The sequence below is a fragment of the Sorex fumeus genome, unplaced genomic scaffold (assembly GCF_029834395.1).
Source record: "Sorex fumeus unplaced genomic scaffold, SorFum_2.1 ptg000007l, whole genome shotgun sequence".
NCBI classification, from domain to species: domain Eukaryota; kingdom Metazoa; phylum Chordata; class Mammalia; order Eulipotyphla; family Soricidae; genus Sorex; species Sorex fumeus.
Genome location: NW_026606064.1, coordinates 8342737 through 8362020, shown reverse-complemented (window position 1 = coordinate 8362020; position 19284 = coordinate 8342737). Strand labels below are relative to the sequence as shown.

General features: G+C 57.4%; 2 protein-coding genes across 3 annotated transcripts; both read right to left on the bottom strand.

The window, feature by feature from the left end:
• Positions 1–1632: 1632 nt before the first annotated feature.
• On the bottom strand, positions 1633–7244 carry PSMC3 (proteasome 26S subunit, ATPase 3). The gene is made up of 12 exons (XM_056132650.1): positions 7018–7244; positions 6755–6838; positions 5958–6083; positions 5550–5654; positions 5405–5467; positions 4997–5134; positions 4244–4387; positions 3985–4133; positions 3068–3164; positions 2728–2873; positions 1867–1948; positions 1633–1779 (listed from the first exon to the last, which is right to left on the bottom strand). The coding sequence occupies exons 1-12, from the start codon at positions 7042–7044 to the stop codon at positions 1669–1671; spliced, it is 1272 nt and encodes a 423-aa protein (XP_055988625.1). The 5' UTR covers positions 7045–7244; the 3' UTR covers positions 1633–1668.
• Positions 7245–11051: 3807 nt separating this feature from the next.
• Positions 11052–18848, bottom strand: RAPSN (receptor associated protein of the synapse). Of its 2 annotated transcripts, XM_056137957.1 has the most exons (8): positions 18657–18848; positions 17887–18225; positions 14837–14995; positions 14409–14507; positions 13988–14110; positions 13571–13624; positions 11397–11596; positions 11052–11180 (listed from the first exon to the last, which is right to left on the bottom strand). In XM_056137957.1, exons 1-8 carry the CDS (start codon positions 18846–18848, stop codon positions 11108–11110), a joined length of 1239 nt encoding a protein of 412 aa, XP_055993932.1. In that variant the 3' UTR covers positions 11052–11107. The 2 variants fall into 2 exon arrangements, with proteins under 2 accessions (XP_055993932.1, XP_055993941.1); XM_056137966.1 differs by lacking the exon at positions 13988–14110.
• Between the last annotated feature and the right edge of the window lie 436 nt (positions 18849–19284).

Genomic DNA, 19284 nt, shown 5'->3' with positions numbered 1-19284 from the left:
CCTTGGCCGACGCCCAGGTACTCAGCTGGCTGACTCCAGGCCCAGCTCCTGCTGCCCGCCACGTTCTGAAGGGACCGGCCTGGGGGAGGGGAGCCTGACAGGCTCCTGGCAGTTCTGCTGTGGTTCTGTTTGTATTTGTAAATACCTGTTCTATATATGATGCAAATAAATACTATATTCAGACTTGCTGGCTATCCCATGCTGCGGTCCACCAGCCATGTCACCCCTGCCTCCTCCTGGCCCTTCTGCTCTGTGCTGTCTCTGAACCAGCACCTCTGCAGTGCCCCTCGGACAGGGGCACACATTTCAAGTAGCCCAGGAATTCCAGCCTGGCACCATAACCCTCGATCCCTGTGGGTGCTGCCTTGCTCAAAAGACACCAGTGGCTCTTCCCCTGCCCGCCCTGGGCAGTTTTTAATTAAGGAGCCCTAGCCACAAAGTGGCTCCAGATTAGACCTGAACAAAATTATTTTCATCAAAACACGAGCGGTTGGGAAGACAGCCCAGTGTGCGTGCTTTGCACACGGCACTCAGGTCTGAGCAGACAGGTGTGGCCTCAACCAGAGAGAGAAAATGGGGACTAGATCCCAGATGTAGCAGAGTGTGTGCTACCAAGTTTCTGTGAGTAGAGCTTTGCATTTGATCCCCAGAGCACATAAAATGGGGGGTGGTAGGGAGATTTAGATCCTAGGAAAACCCATACCTCCAGCTATGCGGGATAGACGGATGTGGGCGCTAGGGGGCGCTGTCTCCCACTGTCCCGGCCAGGCGCCACCAACCAGGCCTTCCTTCAGGAGTCCTTGACTGAGAAGGTGGGGCCACCCCCCCTCCCCCGTGGAAGCCCAGAGCACAGAACATAGGTGAGAAAGCCAAAGAGGGGTCCAAGGCAGGAAGTTTGTCGCATGGATTCACGAGGGCAAGGGGCAGTGGGCCCCTCGGGACTCGCTGAGATGGAGGAGCTAGAGGGGACAGATGAGCTCTGGAGAACGGCTCCTTGGACTGGACAGCCCGCCCTGGGAGCCCTGGTTCAGCAGCACCCAGGAAACAAAGTCAGTTCCGGCGAGAAGCCCCTCCTGGTCCAGGCGCCCCAACAGAACGAAGCTAACTGGAGAAACTCGGCACGAGACCCCAGAGCACAGGGCGCGCCCTCAACCGAGTGACCGGGTCAGGGTGGTGGGGGAGCTGGTGGCCGGGAGGAAGCCCAGGCCCGGGGCAGAACACCCAGCAAGACAGAGACCAGCCAAGCACAGCTCTGAGTGGACCGGGCTCCCAGCCAGAGAACAGTCAAGAGGCCCAGAAACCAGGGCGGCGCTTCGGGACGCCAGGGACACGCAACCGTGCGGCCAAGTACAGAGCGGGAGGACAAGTGGCCCCTTCCCTTCTAGAGCTTTGGGTGATGGGAATGGGGGGGTGGGCAGGCAGAGGCCAAACAAGTTCTCCCAGAGGGGCTCCCCCAGACAACTGGATTCCCGGCAGCAGCGCCTGGAGGAGAGCGGCCCATGGCCCCGCGTCAGGGCCCAGGGTGGGGAGGGAGGCCTGGAGAAGGCTTCCTGCCCACGACCCCACGCTCAGGGCCGCAGTGTCCAGGACGGGGAGAGAGGGGGACAGGCTGCAGCAGACCCAGAAGCCATCTTTTATTCCAATCCCCGCAGCACGGGCAGCGCAGCCCTAGGCGTAGTACTGCAGGTTGGCTTTCTTCTTAGCCTGCACCTCCAGGATGCCCTCCATGTAGTCCTCGTGCGTGAGCTCCGTGGCCCCTCTGCGCAGTGCGATCATGCCCTGTGGACAGAACACACAGGCTGAGTCCCCAAACCCGACTCTGCCCCTCGCCTCCAGGGACACGGGCACGGCCCCCCTGGGACTCACCGCCTCCACACACACGGCCTTGCACTGGGCCCCGTTGAAGTCATCTGTGCAGCGAGCAAGCTCCTCATAGTTGACATCAGGACTGGGGGGCGGGCACACAGGGGCCAGTTAGCATTTAGCATGCTGCCACTCCCTCAAAAGCAAGATCCAATCACTGGGGAACCCTGCTCTCAATTCATGGGGCTGGGACAGTGCCAGGTCATTTTTTCTGGCTTTCTGGGTCACATATGGTGATGCACAGGGGTTATTCCTGGCTCTGCACTCAGGAATTACTCCTGGCAGTGTTCGGGGGACCATATGGGATGCTGGGGATTGAACCTGGGTCTGTCACATGCAAGGCATACACCCTCCCTGTTGTACTATTTCTCTGGTTCCCAGACCACTTAAGCCCCCATTTCTAGCATCTCCGGGCGCTCACCTGGAGACCTGAACCTGAGACCGCCCCCCCGGGGTGACTCCACGTGAGCAAGGGGGCGTGCTGTACAGATGGGTAAGGTCCCAGCCCCCTGTCCCCAGGAGCACGGACCTCACGTGGGCAACTGAGGCCCCTGGGGGCCAGCCCCACGCCTGATGTCACACAACCCCGCAAGGCTGGTGCTACCATCCTTTGGTCCAAAGAGAAAACCAAGGCTGGGCAACAGGGTGCCACTCACTACAGCTAGCCAGTGTCCCTGTCAGTTGTGTTCTGCAGCTGGAGGAGGGGAGGCCCAGAAACAGGGTCTGGCGGGCACCTTCTAGGCTCGGGAGAACTGAGGGCAGTGAACTCTAAGCCATGCTGGAGCCAGGGCACCCGAGGAGAAACAGGTTAGCAGAGGAGAGGTGGGTCGAACACCAGCCTGCCCTTGCTCAGGGACTACTCACCTGACATTCATCTTCCGGGAGTGAATCTGCATGATTCTCGCCCTGGCCTCCTCGTTGGGCATCGGGAACTCAATCTTTCGGTCCAGACGACCTGAGCGGAGCAGGGCAGGGTCCAGGATGTCCACTCTGTTGGTGGCTGCAATGACCTGCGCAAAGGAAGCAGCAGCCACAGGCCCTAAGACAGACCAGTCATGGCCAGGGAAGGCGGACACAGCTTTAGATCTGGGGGGGAGGGCAGGGGTAGTAAGAAAGCCCGAATCCTAATTCTAGTCACACGATTTGGGAGGCAAGAAGAGCCCGTCATCCCCCTTGGCGTCCCTGCAGAGCGAGAAAGGCTCACCTTGACTTGCGTATTGGGCTGGAACCCATCCAGTTGGTTGAGAAGCTCCAGCATCGTCCTCTGCACCTCACGGTCCCCTGCCTTCTCACTGTCGAAGCTGGACACACAGGAGGCCAGGCAGGCTGGTGAGGTGACAGTCGGGGGATCCCACCCTCTTACCCGACAGAGGCCGGCTTGGTGCATCCAGGGCTGGGCCCCAAGCCCAGGAGTGGCCCAGGGAGGATGTCAGAACTGTTATTACTGCATTCTGGCAGGGACGCTCTGGGGATCCAGGGTCAGATACTGGGATCAGTAGCCCAGGTGTGGAGGCATCCTGACAAAGGACCCCTCAGCCAAGACCGACTCCCACATAAGCTGGGCCACGATCCAATAGAGAGAACAGGAGAAGAGGAGGAGGGAGGGAGTGCAGCAAGGGTAGGCCCGCACAATACAGCAGAGAGGGCGCCTGCCAGGCACGTAGCCAACCCAGGCTCAACCCCCAGCATCCCACATGGTCCCGAGCACTGCCAGAAGTGATTCCTGAGTGCAAAGCCAGGGGTAACCCTTGAGCATCGCTGAGTATGACCCAAAGACAAAAACAAAACAAAAAGAGTAGGCCTGCAGACCAAGGGGACACGCGGAGGAACGGGGCTGTGGGCCTTGATGAACTCAGCACTGATGCCAGGCAGCAAGATGACGGCCCAGGAAGGGTTTCAAGTAGGCTCTGTCGGAGTGGGGGATGGGGTGCCCTTGAGTAACATGACCAAATTTTGAAAGGAACATGCTAGCTACTATGAGGAGAAAAGACCGAGACAAAACTACAGGAAGATCAGCCAGAGACAAACACTGTCTGCTAGAAGACAAACGCTGAAGCCAAAGCCAGTTGCCGCCACACGAGGCTCAGGTCAGGGCGGGAGAGTAGGCATCCACCCCCTTACCGCTTGGTGCCAATGGCATCCAGCTCATCAATGAAGATGATGGATGGGGCTTTCTCCTTGGCCAGGGCAAAAGCATCCCGCACCAGCTTGGCGCCATCCCCAATGAACATCTGCACCAGCTGGGGGCCGGCCAGCTTCAGGAAGGTGGCCTGTGGGGGGGGGGGGGGTGAGAGGGCGACAGTCGGGCCAGGGGACCATGACAGGCCCTCCCCACCTCCCGGTCACACCCACATCGCCTCAACCCTCCAGAAACACTCACCTTGGTCTGTGCGGCACAGGCTCGGGCCAGGAGGGTCTTTCCAGTACCTGGGGGACCGTACATCAGCACCCCTTTTGGAGGCTGAATGCCCAAGTTCTCGAACTTCTCCTTGTGGTTCATGGGTAGGACAATGGCCTCGACCAGCTGCAAGGAAGGAGCTGTGTGTGAGGGAGCGAGAACCCAAACTCCTCTGGCTTCACCCCCCGCGCCCCACCCCCACTGCAATCCAGGGGCTCCGAACTCTCCCTCCCAATGCTGGCAGCATGCAGACCTGTCTCCCATCAAGGCTCAGTTGTGTTCTCAGCAGGAAGGGTAGGGTACCACAGACGGACTCTGCCATGTACCAGGGCCAGAGCTCCAGGCCTGGAGCTTATTATCCATGTCCCTATCCAGCCCTGCACTCTCGGAACCTCAGCCCTGAAAGCGTTCAGAACAACCTCCCTGCCCCCCTGGGATGCAGCGAGGGTTAAGAGGTCTGTCGTGGGTGGGGTGGGGTGCATCCAATCAGTCAAGAAGGAACACCCACGGCTGGAGCGATAGCACAGCAGGGAGGTCGTTTGCCTTGCACGCAGCCAACCCGGGTTTGATTCCTGGCATCCCCTATGGTCCCCCGAGCACTGCCAAGAGTAATTCCTGAGTGCAGAGCCAGGAATAACCCCTATGCATCACCAGGTATGACCCAAAAAGAAAAAAAAATAAAATAAACACCCTAAAGCCCAAAAGGCAGGTACACCCACACACTCCCCACCTCACCTCCTGAATCTGCTTGTCCAGGCCTCCGATGTCGCTGTACTGCTCCGTGGGCCTCTCGTCCACCTCCATGGCTTTCACCCTCGAGTCATACTCTGTGGGCAGAGTCTCCAGGATCAGGTAGGAGTCCTTGTTCACACCCTGGGGACACAGCAGGAACCCTGCACATCCCTCCTGGCTCGAGCCCCACCCATCGGGGTGGGCTACGGCGGTAGGTCTGCAGGGCCAAAGGGACAAGACAGGCCAGGACAACACAAGAACCAAAGAGCGGGCAGACAGGATCCCAGGCTCTGGGAGGGCTCTGCCACAATCGAAGGCCAAGACCAGCCAACAATGGGACCCAGGGCTGGGGCAGGAGCTCAGCAAGTCGGCAGGTGAACCCTCACGGGACAGGCCCTCCCGAGCACTTACCACCAAGTCTCCCGGCTTCAGCTTCTCAGCATCCACCAAGCCAATCACGGGCAGGAAGTATGTCTGCAGGAGACACCAGGAGTCAGGTACTGGTCCCAGGAGGGCCCCTGGTCTCTCTATTCTCCTACGGGCAAACGGGTCTCACCTGTCGGGTGGAGGTCTTGATCACGGCACACTTGCCCTTCCGCTGGGAGTCTAGGTCAATATTAGCACCATCTTCCTCTTGGTCATTGGGATCCACGTCCAGGAGCTAGGAAGGAGGAAAAGCTCAGATCAAGAGGCTCTGCCCAGCCCAGGACCCAGAGCTTCTGGACCCTGCAGGGCTAGCTGGCCACCCCACCTCACTTCCCACACCAGCCTCTGGGCACGGCCACAGCGGAGAGAATGAGTGGGAAGTACGAAGGCCCACTGGGGTGCTGCCCCACTACCCAGGGCTGGTCTCCCCACCACTAGGAAGAGGGGGGCCTGCAGGGTTAATCTTTCGGGACCCCCACCCCTCCCCTCCTATGCCCTCCCACCCCCAGCCCCTGCTCCCCTCCACATGCACACACACCTCAATGACGTTGGACACCAGGTAGGGGAGGGTCTTGTTCACTTTGATCTTCTCGCTGTTCTCTTTGATCTTGTCCTTCATGGCCTGCAGTTCATGGGTGACTCGCAGCACCTCGCTCTTCATGATCTGGGAGCAGGGGAGCCTCAGCTCAGCTGGGGGTGGGCGTGTGTGGTGGGGGGAGGGTGTCCCAGGGCCCAGGGTCTGAGGTTCTGACCAGCTGCATCTGTCCAGCTGCACCCACGTTGCCCCCAAGGCATGCCTCTGTGTGTGTGTGTGTGTGTGTCCACCTCCAGATGCAGTTCCCTTCTATTTCAAGGGCCACACCCTGGGATGCTCAAGGATCCCTTCTGGCAGGCTCAGGGGACTCTATTGTGGCAGGCACCTGGGATCAACCAGGGATGGGCCCCAAGCAAGGGCACCCTGCCCCATTAGCCCGGGCCCTGCAGCAATAACCGAGTAGCGAGGTGGCTGTGGGCACACAGTTCCCTCAGGGACGGGAGCAGTCCTGGGTCTCTTCTCGCAGTCTCAGTTTCTTATCTGCACACTGGTCTTTTTTAAAAGAACCCCCCTCTGCCCCGCAGGCCTGCTTTTCAAGACCCGCTTGCAGAGGCCATCTGAGGGTCCCACAGCGGTGGGGTCTCCCGCCAACTCATCCCCTTTCTCAGATTTCCCTTTTTTCCTCCCTCCTCTCTCTCTTTTGCAGGCCAGGGAAGGAGTCAGCGGCCGCCCCGCCGCCCCGGAGCTCCGGGGGCCGGAAGTCCGGGGTGCGCGCGGGGCCGAGGGGGCTCCGCGCCCACCTTGATCTCGCTGTCCAGCAGCCGCGTGCGCTGGATGATCTCTTCCGTGGACATCTTGAGCACCTCTTCCCCGATGCCATCTTGCTGTGAAGGGGAGGAAGGGGAGTCAACTTTCTTTTCTTCGAAAGTCAGGCCGGGCATCCCGCCTCCTCTCCGCCTCGCGGTGTCCCCCACCCCACGCCCCAGCCCCTCACGGCCGGCCACGACGCCGGGACGGGGCCGTCCCGGAGAGCCGCAGCCCCCCAGCCCGCCCGGCCCCGCACCTCGGCCTCGTCCCACACGGTCGCCATCTTCTCCTGCCGAGTCACCGGGCCCGCGAGCCTCGGCGGCAGATTCGCCTCCTCAGAGCGGCGGGCCCGAGGCGGCGGCGCGGCGACGGCGGCGGGGCAGCGATGGAGGACGGCTCCCTTGCCTCAGGACTCAGCCGCGGACCTGGCGCCCCGCATCCCGACTCCACACGGAACCGATCCCGGGCTACGCGAGCCGAGCGAATCGGCTTCCGCGAGTCACAGACGTGGTCAGCGCGGCAGGACCCGCCCCCGACGCTCCTGATAGGTTCTCGCCCCTCCCACTCAGTTGTTTCTGCCAGCGCTTATTGGTCAACGTGCTCGGTGGGGTGGAGCCTGGAAGGAAAACCGGAAAAGGAAAGAGAAGGGAGGAGGGGGGAATAAAACACCCGGGAGCCACGAGGGATCTTGGGAAATGTAGTTTTTATTGGGGGGAGTTTGCTCGCTTCCACTTAAGAGTCAGTCCTACTAGTTTAGCTAGGAATCAGGGGGCTCGGACTTTGGTTGTACCTCCCAAATTATAAAAGAATATGCGCCAGGCATATACAGAGAGACAAAACTTTTAAAAGGTTTAACACCTCAGGGCCCTTTTTTTTAAATTACTATTTATAAAAATAGCCTACCTCCCAGGGTTCAGGAGAGAATCATTAACAAGACTAAACAGAGAAATCACTGTTTACTAACTTCAGAGCAAGCGCCTCGCAACTGCCCACATGGGGGAAAGCGCAAATGACAATCGTTCTGTAGGATCTGAAATGTCTGCATTGGACTGAAACTCCATGGTGGGAACCACATAGCCCCTGGAACACTGCTATGTGCTGCCTTCACAAAAAAGTGAAACTAGCCCTTAGCAGGGGGCCTGTGTGAGGGAGCCTGGAGCTGAGACTAGACCAGAGCCTCCCCTCTCTATAATTCTGGGACACACTACCCAGGGTGATGAATGCGAAGGGGCTTGGAGAATCATAGGACTAGTGATACTTTGTTGTTGTTTTGTTTTGGGGGGGTCCAAACCTGGTGTTGCTCAGGGTTTACTCCTGGCTCTGTGCTCAGGGATCAGTCCTAGTGAGCTCTGGGTACCATGCTGGGGACTGAACTGGGGTCAGCCAGTGCAAGGAAAAGCCCTACAACCTGTACTAATGCTCCTGCCCTAAAGTGCAGATATTCGCCAGTGTTGGCCCACCTGCAGTCTAGCCAGAGACTTCTTCCCAGTGTACCCCACTGCCTCAGAAAACAAAACACTGGAGGGGCCAGGGAGTGGCTCAGCAGTAGAGAACTTGCCTTGTGTGTGAAATAGATCCTGGGTTCTATTTCCAGCCACCCCCTGAAAAAAGATGAAAATTTGGAGGGTTAGGGGCAGAGAGAGAGTTAAGTGGGCAGGCAGGTGGCAGGCCCACGTTCCATTGGTCTCCAGCATCCCACTTGATGCCCCCAGTGTGCCAGGAGTGCTCTGTGAGCACAGAACAAAGAGTAATCTTTGATCACACCTGCAGCAGTGATCCCTGAGCATAGAGCCAGAGTAAGCCCTGAGCACCACTAGAGTGCCCCCAGAATCCAATCCAACAAACTTTATTTATTTATTTAGTATCTGAGCTACACCTAGTGATACTCAGGGCTTACTCCTGGCTCTGCACTCAGGAAAAACTCTTAGTGATGCTCAGGGGACCATATGGAATGCCGGAGATGGAAGCCAGTCGGTCGCATGCAAGGCAAGTGCTCTCCCTGTCTGTACCATTGCTTTGGCCCCGGGAAAGACAAATTCTGCATCAAGTCAGATCACAAGCTCAATTCTGCCATGGCCCTGTAGTCTGCTCTGACCTGGAGCAGCCCCTCCCAATGTCTACTGGGTCTTTCTTGTCTACACAGCATCCGGGCCAGTTGTCCTGGCACGGGCCGCTCCCGACACAGTAACCCCGAGAATGCTTGGAAAGCCTGCCAGGTGCTCAGCCTGCAGCAGCTGTCCCCACTCTCAGGGGGGCCCGTGATCCACCCAGCCCCAGGCAGAGTTGCCCTGCTCAGTTACAGATGCCTCACTGCACTGGCCCCTGGGAGAGCTTCTTCCACATTGTTTCTTTCTTTTTTTTTTTTCTTTTAATGAATCACCATGAGATACAGTTACAGACTTACAAATTTTCATGATTACGTTTCAATCAAACTATGTTCGAGTACCCATGCCTCCACCAGTGCCCATTCTCCACCACCAATGTTCCCAGTGTCCCTCCAGCCACCCCTTGCCTCTGTACGCATTCCCTTTTACTCTCTCTCTCCTTTTGGGTATCTTTTGGGTATTATGGTTTGCAGTATAGGCACTAAGCAGCCATCATGTTTGGTCCATATCTACTTTCAGTACACATTTACCATCTCGAGTGATCCCTCCAACCATCATTTACTTAGTGGTCCCTTCTCCATCCCACCTACCTTTTCCCCCAGCACATGAGATCGGCTTCCAAGCCGTGGGGCAATCCTCCTGGCCCTTGTCTCTACTATCCTTAGGTATTATTATTCTCCTATTATGTTACTTTATATTCCACAAATGGGTGCAGTCATTCTGCGTCTGTCCCGCTCTTTCTGACTCGTTTCGCTTAGCATGATACTCTCCATGTTGATCCACTTATATGCAAATTTCATGGTTTCATCTTTTCTAACAGCTGCATAGTATTTACACCATTTCTCATTTCATTCTCTGCCCCCTTTCAAAAGCCTCCTCCTCTCGAGACCACCACTGCTTACCACATGGCAGCATGGCAGCCTGCCCACCCCTGTCTTCCTGGGACCCCTCGTCCTCCCAACACCTTTTTGTTTGTTTGGGGGCCATATCCATGCCATATCCATATCCAAGAGTATCTCGCCCCCACGGCAATGCCTGGCAAGCTACCTGTGACGTATACTCAAGGGTTACTCCTGGCTCTGCACTCAGGAATCACTCCTGGCAGTGCTGGGGGACCCTATGGGATGCTAGGGATTGAACCCTTGCCAACTTGCAAGGCAAAACCCCAACCTGCTGTACTATCGCTCCACCCCCTAAGTTCTGTTCCATTAAAACCATCGTGTTGGGGCTGGAGTGATAGCACAGTGGGGAGGGTGTTTGCCTTGCATGCGGCCAACCCGGGATCGATTCCCAGCATCACATAGGGTCCCCCCGAGAACCTCTAGGAGTAATTCCTGAGTGCAGAGCCAGGAGTAACCCCTGTGCATTGATGGGTGTGACCCAAAACTGAAAACAAAAAACAAAAATAAAAAATATCATGTTTCACTAAGAAATAATAATGAATCTTTCTAAATTAAAATATTAGGAGCTGGAGCAGGGCTGGAGTGATAGCACAGTGGATAGGGCCTTTGCCTTGCATGCGGCCAACATGGCCAACCCGAGTTCGATTCCTCTGCCCCTCTCGGAGAGCCCAGCAGGCGACCAAGAGTATCTCGCCCCCACGGCAATGCCTGGCAAGCTACCTGTGACGTATTCGATATGCCAAACACAGTAACAACAAAGTTTCACGTTGGAGACATTACTGGGCCCACTCGAGCAAATCGATGAACAACGGGAGGACAGCAGGTAAGGCACTTGCCTTGTACACAGCTCACCTGGATTTGATCCCTGGCATCCCATCTGATTCCCCCAGCACTACCAGTAATAATGCCTGAGTGCAGAGCTAGAAGTAACCCCTGAACATCTCCAGGTGTGGCCCACACCCACCCACCCCCCAAAAAATATTAAAATATTCTTTTTGCAGTGTCAGGGCTAGGACCCAGGACCTCACACATGGAAGCACCTGGGCTGCCCAAAGCTGCAGTCCCAGTGGCCGGGCAAGGACATTTGTGTCTGCTTCACCATGACCTGGGCCACGAGTCCAAAGGTGCTCCTCTAGGGAGCCTCCATCCCTCCCGCTATCCCCCACTCCTCAGAACCCACAGGGAATGGAGAGGCATCAGCACCGGGGACAGATGGTTTATTTTTCTATAAACAGCAAAGTACAAAGAGGCAGGGCAGGGTGACGGCGAGTGGGATCAGGCGTGGGTAGCAGCGGGGTGCCTGGGCAGAGGAGTGGGCAGAGGGTGGACGTTGGTGACCTCACACGAAGCCGGGCTTCATGGATGAGCGGCGGCAGTTGGGGCAACTCCGTGTCCCGTTGTTCTGTAGACACCTGGGGAGCCAAGGACAGTGCCCGCCCATCTAGTTGAGGCCCTCAGGGGCCCCTTCCCTGGGTCTTCCAGGGGGTCTCCTCCCTCCCACCCGAGTCTGGGTTGGCAGTGGGACTCTGGGCCGGACCCACATGCCCAGCTTCGGGGAGATGAAGGGTCAGCAAGCCAAGAGGCCCCTCGCTCAGGCTCCCCCACCCCGAGCCACAGGGCGGACTCACCGGAGGTGGAAGATGTGGGAGCAGGGCAGGGCCTGCAGGCGGCTGTTGCGCTCCCCGATGGACTCCCCGCACAGCCCGCAGTACAGCTCCGTCTCCTCCACGCACTCGTGGAAGCGCACGACCTGGGCACGCAGCTCCCGCTGCAGCCCCTGGCTCCGGTAGATGTGCTCACTCAGGCAGTGCAGTTTGAGCTGGCTCAGCTGGGCACGGGCAAGACCGGGTCAGCGGCCTCCACCCTGCTGAGGGACCCCGGCAAGACATCCTGCCGTCTCTGGGCCTGTGTGTGTGTGTGTGTGTGTGTGTGTGTGTGTGTGTGTGGTGAGGGGGGAAGAAGGGCTCTGGGATCTTCACCCACACAACTGGCTGGGGACTTCAAATGTTTTTTGGGTAGTTTTTTTTTTCTTTTTGGGTCACACCCGGCGATGCACAGGGGTTACTCCTGGCTCTGCACTCAGGAATCACTCCTGGCAGTGCTCCGGGGACCATACGGGATGCTGGGAATTGAACCCGGGTCGGCAACGTGCAAGGCAAACACCCTACCTACTATGCTATCACTCCAGCCCTGGGCAGTTGTTTTTGAACCACACCCAGAGATGCTCAGAGGTGACTCCTGCTTCTGCACTCAGGAATTATTCCTGGCAATTCACAAAGGACCATAAAGGATGCTGAGGATAAATCTGGGTCAACTGCGTGCAAGGAAAGCACCCTCCCCTCTGTATTGTCTCTCCAGCCCCTCTATAGGATTTTTAAAGTTTTTCCATTTTTTTTTTTTTTTTGGTGTTTGGGCCACACCCAGCAGTGCGCAAAGGTTACTTCTGGCTCTGCACTCAGGAATTATTCCTAGCAGTTCACTAAGGACTGTATGGAATGCTGGAGGTCAAACTGGGATTGGTCATATCCAACCCAGGTTGGCCATGTGCAAGACAAGTGCCCGACCTGCTGTACTATCTCTCTAGCCCTTCCTTAGGATTTTAATGAGCAAGTACATTTATTTGTTGGTGAGTTTTGGGGCCACACCCAACAATGCTCAGGTATCACTTCTAGCAGAGCTTGGGTGACCATATGGGGTGCCAGGGATTGAACGTGGGTTGCCAGGTGCAAGACAAGCGCCTGCCCGCTGTCCTCTCTCCAGTCCCTAAAGGACTTTATTAAGCCAGCCTGTGCCATGACTCCACCACCACTAACTTCCTTTCCAGGCTGTGCTCATGCAGTGCAACAGCCTTTTGCTCAGTCCAAGATGCTTACAGACGCGTTGCTACCGTCTGGCCCCCAAAGAAACACCTTTGGGCCACAGTGGATACTTGCATTTACCTTGCATGTGGCAACATGGGCTTGATTCCTAGCATCCCATATGATACTCCAAGCTTATGATACTCCAAGCTTGCCAGGAGTAATTCCTGAGCAAGAGCCAGGAGTAAGCCCTGAGCACTCAAAAAAAAAAAAAGAAAGAAAGAAAGAAAGAAAGAAAGAAAGAAAGAAAGAAACACATCTGGTATATTCTAGTTGGATCCCACGCCTCAGCCAAGGAAGGTCTTTGAGAATAGCCTACTTGAATGAGTGGGGCCTCAGGGTAGTCCAAGGGGGCCACAAAGGTCCGAGACAACAATAAAAAAAGTGAGGAGCAAAGCAGGAGCTGAGAGGGCAATGGTAGGAGAGGAGGAAACACTTCGAGAAAGCCGAGAAGCACGGGACCTTCCCCAGCCTCTGGAGGTATGGGTCTTATTGTGAGTTTTGGGCGGTCACATCTTTCTGAAGGAAGATGGAATTGGGGGTTCTTGCGGGCCAGTCTGGGTTCAGGGGTATGATGGATGGGCTGATACAGGGTTTGCATGCAGGAGCCCACATGGTCCCCCGAGCACCACCAGGAGCAACACCTGAGCCAGGAGTGGCCCCCCAGCACCACCAGGCAGGGCCCCCACACAAAATGGAAATAAGAACAAGGAGACCAACAGGCCCGTCTTCAGTTGTGGGACTGGTCACTGCCTGAGCCTCACTCTCTTTGACCGTCAGAGCAGCTGTGCGGCCCACAAAGGGCCTTTCTTGACCACCATGGAAAGGGCTGAGGGGCCGGTGCAGCACCTACACGTGGTGAATGGTGGAAGGAGGGTCCCCTCCAACCCCAGATCCCACCTGAGTCTGTGGATGCAGCCCCAGGAGACGGAACCAGCTCTGACCTTGTTGCCCACCTCTTCGGCCAGCTCCTGGGCTCTCTCGATGGTATCCAAAGCCTGAGGGAAAGGAGAGGAGGTGCTGTGGGTCCGGGTGCCCACAGAGGCCCCAGGGCAGCTGACCGGTGGTGCAAGAAGAGCAAGAGGAGGCGGGTCTGTGTGGGGACCCCCATCTCACGGCACTCCTGTGCACAACGGGGTAGATAAAGCACCAGCAGTCCAGCCCCCCACTTTCCCCTTTTCATGGCCGTGGTTCCTCATGCAGGCCCTGGGCCTTTCTGAGCCTGAGTGATGACTGGAAACAGTCTCATGCGAAGGGGAAGGTGAGGATGCTGCTAGACAAAGGGGTCTGAAATGACCAACCCCCGCCCCCATTCCCGGATGTTGGGGAGCACCAGGATGAGTTGGAGGATCCTCTCTCACCTTGTCTAGTGCCTTCCTGGCCACCCAGCATTTGGCCACACCCAGCAACACCTGCACCTGGCCCAGGCGGTTCCCGATTTCTGTCAGGATGCTCAGGGCAGAGTCGTACCTGGGAAAGGCTGTCTAAACAGCGAGGGGCGGAGTCAGGTCCACCTGGGGGCGGAGTCGACTGACTGGGGCGGAGCTAGGTCAGCTTAGGGGCGGAGCCAGGCCAGCCAGCTCAGGGGCGGGGCCAGGCAGGCCCAGGGGTGGGGTCAGGCCAACCCAGGGGCGGAGCCAGACAGGCCTGGGGGTGGGGTCAGACCAGTCCAGGGGCGGAGCCAGGCAGGCTTTGGGGCGGGGTCAAGCCCACTTGGGGGCGGAGTCAGGCCAGCCCAGGGGGTAATCAGGTGAGTACCTCTGCCCACGCCCTCCACATCACCTCCAGGTCCCCGCGGCTCCTGTGGATGTCGGCGAAGCAGAGCAGGCAGAGGGCCTGCAGGGGCCGGTCTCCATGCTGCAGGGCGATCTTCATAGACTCCTGCGGTTGGGGTCCAACACTCAGGATTCCAGCACCTCCCACGGACCCAGGGACCATCACCCTCCTCAGAGCACTGTGCCCACTCGCCATCCTGGGACTGAGGCCCAATGCACGGGTCACTTGGCTAGAAAGTGACAGAGCTGAACTCCGGGACAAGGGACCAGGGGGCCCGGCTGTCTTGCACCTGGAATGGGCTCCCCTCCCCCAGTCAGATGTTGCAGGGTAGCGGAGAGATGGGACGTGAACCATTGTCTCCCTGGGGATTCAGTTAGGGGGACTGCTTAGAAAGAGGAGGTCCTGCTGGCCTGCCCCCGACCCTCCTGCCCCACCTCACAACACTCCATGGCGCTGCCCAGGTGGCCCAGCAGGCGGTAGGCGACGGCCATGTGGTACTGGCTCATGGCGCGGTACTTGAGGCTCCAGCCTTTGCCATAGTCGTTGACCAGCTCAGCAGCCTTGCAGGGGAAGAACAGGGCTTTCTCGTAGTCCTGCAGGGACACAGGTCAGGAGGCAGCGTGAGCGGTACAAGCTCTAGCACCCAAGGGTGCCATTTGCTCCTGCCAGGATTGGGAAGAGCCAACTTGATAGAGAGCCCTTGCAGAAGGCAGCCAGAGGAGGGTGGGGGTGGGGAGGCTCCATCTGCAGGACACTTGGTTCCAGCCAGCAGTTCTTGGCTTGTAGTTTCTGTACCGGCACCAGGGGTACTGGGGGGTGGGGTGGGCAGGCCAACACTTGTCGCGCCGGGATGGAACCAGGGTCTCACATGCCAGGTGTGTGAGTTGAGCAATCTCATTGGCCCAGTATAGATTTTGTTTGTTGTTTTGTTTTGTTTCGGGGCCATAGCTGGCAGTGCTCAGGGCTTATTCCTGGCTCTGCACCCAGGGATCTCTCTCTCCTGCAGGGCTTGGAGGACCATAAGGGGTACTTATGACTGAATCTGGTCAGCTACATGCAAGGCAAGCATCTTACCTGCTGTACTGTCTCTCTAGTTCCCCTGATAGATTCTTGTCCAGAAAGTCTGATGGAAATCTACATTTCCTAGCAGGGGGCCGTATGCCCTGCCATGGGCCCTCAGCATGTGCCAAGGTGAAAAATATTTAAATGAGCACAAGATCAGAGGGGTCAACCAGTGAGATAAGGGAACAGGGAGAAAACAGGGGCACACGGGTCATGACGGGAAAAAGATTGAGAAACCTAAATTATATCAAGGGCAGATCTAAGTTCCAGTCACAGAGGAACACACAGGAAGGGGCAAATGAAACGGCTCTTGGGGGCTGGGTGGGGAAGGGTGCTTGCTTTGCACATCGCCAGGAGTAATTCCTGAGTGCCAAGCCAGGAGTACAGAGCTGAACATCGCAGGGTGTGCCCAGAGGCACCCTCACCCCATCCCTTCAAAAAAAAAAAAGGAAGGAAGACAAAGAAAGACTGCAGGGAGACTGAAGCTGAGCTGGAATGTTCTACGACTCAAATCTGGCTTCACTGACTCAAGGTAAAAGAGGGGAGGAATTTTCATTTCAGAGACAGAGACAATGCCCAAGGTAATAGGAGGCTTTGTGCTCCAACTCAACACGCCCAGGGAAAAGGTAGAGTTTCAGGATCCCTAGAAATAATTGCACACCTGGGGTGTAATAATATTGTGATTGTGAAAGGAAATATCCTCTGGAACCTGACAGCACATGATGCTTGCCTTGCACAAAGCCAACCCCAGTTTGATCACTGGCACCTCAAATGCTCCCTGAGCATCATCAGAAGGGATCCCTTCATGAGCACCGAGGGTGTGGACCCAACACAACCCTCCATGAAAAAAAGAGTAGGGGCTGGAGTGATAGTACAGGGGATAGGGCGTTTGCCTTTCACATGGCCGACCTGGGTTTGATCCCCAGCATCCCATAGGGTTCCCTGAGCACCACCAGGAATAATTCCTGAGTGCAGAGCCAGGAGTAACTCCTGTGCATCGCTGGGTGTGACCGTTCCCCCCCCTACAAAAAAAAGAGTAACTGTCCTTTTTTGAACCACTCCCAGCTGAGAGATTGAACTCAGGTTACCTGTGTGTGAGGCAACCACTCTACCTGCCGTACTCTCTCCAGCCCACAGATTGTTTCACTGAAGTGAAAAATATAGAGAATCTTTATATTGACTTCTCTCCTCTACTGCCCTACATGGTTCATTTTCTTCACTGTAAACCACCTCCATCCCTGTCTTCTCCACTCCCCCAACACCTGTGGTAAGGTTTCTCACCTTGCTGAATGGAGTCCTTGGCTGAGGACTGGCTTCCTCTCATCCACTTTAATTTCCCTCTCCTTTTATTAAGCATCTACCATATGCCAGACATGTGCACCCCCAGCACAGCCTGGATGCCTGGGACAGTACAGTGGTTAAGGTATTTATTTGCCTTGCATGCAGCCAACCCAGGTTCGATCCCTGTCACCTCATATGATTCCCCTGAGCCCTGCCAGGGGTGATTCCAGAGTGCAGAGCCAGGTGGTAGCCCTGAGCATCACTGGATGTAGCCCCAAACCAAAACTAAGTGAAACAAAATCACTAAAATAAGGGAGGAGACTGTGGAAGAAGTGATGGCGATGGGCGGGCACCACCATGTTCACCTTGCTGGATTTCTTTAGTTTGGAGAGCCATTCCTGGCTCCCAGCTGCAAAACATAAGCTTATTGGAACTACCTCCTCAGTGCTCCTGCGTGGGTGGGGGCCCTCCTCAGCAGTGTGGACCACACAGTTCAGTGTTGGAGGTGCTGGGGGTCTAACCAGGGCCACTCCTGGCAGTCCTCGAGTCCCTGCAGTGCCAGGGATAGAACTCAGAGCCTCCTGCATTCTAGGCATGAGCCCAGAGCAGGTCTGAGCTCTGTCCCCTGGCCAAGTCTTTGTTTTTATTTCGTTTATTTTTTTTTGGGGGGGTCAGACCCAGGAGAGCTCAGGACTTACTCCTGCCTCTGTGCTGAGGCATCACTCCTGGCAGGATTTAGGGGTGAGTGGGTGGGTATATGCAGTCCCCAAGACTGAACCTGGAGGGCTGGAGTGATAGCACAGCAAGGAGGGCGTTTGTCTTGCACGCAGCTGACCCCGGTTCGATTCCCATATGATCCCCCAAGCACCGCCAGGAATAATGCCTGAGTGCAGAGCCAGGAGTAACCCCTTTGCATCACCAGGTGTGACCCACAAAGCAAAAAAAAAAAAAAAAGACTGAACTCAGGTTGGTCCTGTGCCAGGCATCTTACCCGCTGGACCATCTCCCCAGCCTCTTCTGGGCGAATCTCGTTCTAAGCAATGGGGACACTGAGGGTTGGAAGGCAACAGAAAGTGTGGCTCGGAGAGGCATGGGGGAGCCCAGGTGATGTCACCCCCCGACCCCCGGGGCCCGAGCGCACCTTGACCTGGGCGTAGAAGCTGCCCAGGCTGCAGCAGACCCGGCACTCGAGCATGGCGTCGTCGTTGTTGTGTGCATAGCGCAAGGCCTTCTCGAAGCTCTCCAGGGCCTTCTGGAAGAGGCTGAGGCCCAGGAAGGCATTGCCCATGCTCAGGCTGACCTGGCCGCCCAGCTGGGCACCCGCCCTGGTGCCCGGCAGGCCGAGACACGTCTTGCAGTAGGAGATGGTCTTGTGGAACTCACACAGCTTCTCGTTGCTGCGCGCCAGGTTCAAGTAACTCTCCAGGAGGAAGTCGGCATCCTCCAGTGCCCGCGCTGTGTCGATCTGCACCACGGCAAACTGGCCCGGGTAGGGGTGGGTGGGGTGGGGGGGCATCAGCCAATCCGTGGGGGTCGGGGAGCCGCCTCCCGTCTCTGCCCCCTCGAACCCCTGCACCCACACACCCACCTCGGAGCCAGCCCCCAGCTAGGACCCAGAAGCCTGAACAGGAAAGTGAAGACTCAGAACTCCCAGACCTGGGATTGAGAATTCATCCCACTAACAAACCCCGAGATCGGGGCACCTCATTGGAGTTCAAGGTTCAAGGCCACAGGATCGAATCTGCAGCTGGACATCCAAGGCCCTGGGGCCTGCAAGCTCAGAGGTTCGAGTGCCCGGCCAACCACTGCTCCCTCTAGGCTGCGGGGTTCTGAGGAGTCTAAGAGTCTGGGGCACGGGGGCTGGGAGAAACACATCCCTCCCCCCAAAGGCCCCGTCCCCGCGGCGCCCACCTTCAGCATCTCCTTGTATCGGCCCATCTCCGAGTGCGCCGTGACCAGGCAGCCGAGCACCCGGAAGCGCCCCACGAGGTCCGAGCTTTTCTCCAGCACGCGCACCCACACCTGCAGCGCCTTCTCTGTCTGGTTCGACTGGTACAGCTGCAGCCCCTTCTCGATCTGCTGCTTGGTCTGGTCCTGCCCCATCCTCCTGGCCCGGTGCGCAAGGAACTCCCCCTGGACTGGCTCCGTGCCCCTAGGCGCTCATGGTGGGGGAAGCCTCCGAGACCCCTCAGAAACAGTCGGGACAGGAGTCGGAGCAGGGCCTGAACAGAACGCCGGCGCCACCGGGGAACAAAGCTCCCGCAGCCCCTGAGGCCGCAGCTGTCCCTGCCAGTTGAGGCCACGTGGCCGCTGAGGAATGTCAGCCGCAAGGTCACGTAGGCGTGGGACTGGGGGTGTGCCACACCCACGGCCTTCGCGGGGAGGTGGCTTCCAAGGGGTACAGGCACCCTGCGTACCCCTTGGCTGCCTCTTCGGTCCCTCTGACACCAGTCCAGCTCCGGGGCCAGGCGGGGCAGGCCAGAGGCGCCACCTCTCCGGGAGGGAGGAGATGGGGCTGGCACCCACCACGTGGGGGTGG

Bases quoted from the DNA above. Each gene is read 5' to 3' on its own strand.
- PSMC3 (XM_056132650.1), bottom strand. From the start codon at position 7,044: ATGGCGACCGTGTGGGACGAGGCCGAG. The intron at 4,388-4,996 runs GTGAGGTGGGGA...CCTTCCTTGCAG, and splicing joins TGGACAAGCAGATTCAGGAG to CTGGTCGAGGCCATTGTCCT. The intron at 3,165-3,984 runs GTAAGGGGGTGG...CTGTGTGTCCAG, and splicing joins GATGCCATTGGCACCAAGCG to CTTCGACAGTGAGAAGGCAG.
- RAPSN (XM_056137957.1), bottom strand. From the start codon at position 18,848: ATGGGGCAGGACCAGACCAAGCAGCAGATCGAGAAGGGGCTGCAGCTG. The intron at 18,226-18,656 runs GTGGGCGCCGCG...TACCCGGGCCAG, and splicing joins GATACAAGGAGATGCTGAAG to TTTGCCGTGGTGCAGATCGA. The intron at 13,625-13,987 runs GTGAGAGAGGAT...CCTTTCCCTCAG, and splicing joins CCAGGAAGGCACTAGACAAG to GCTTTGGATACCATCGAGAG.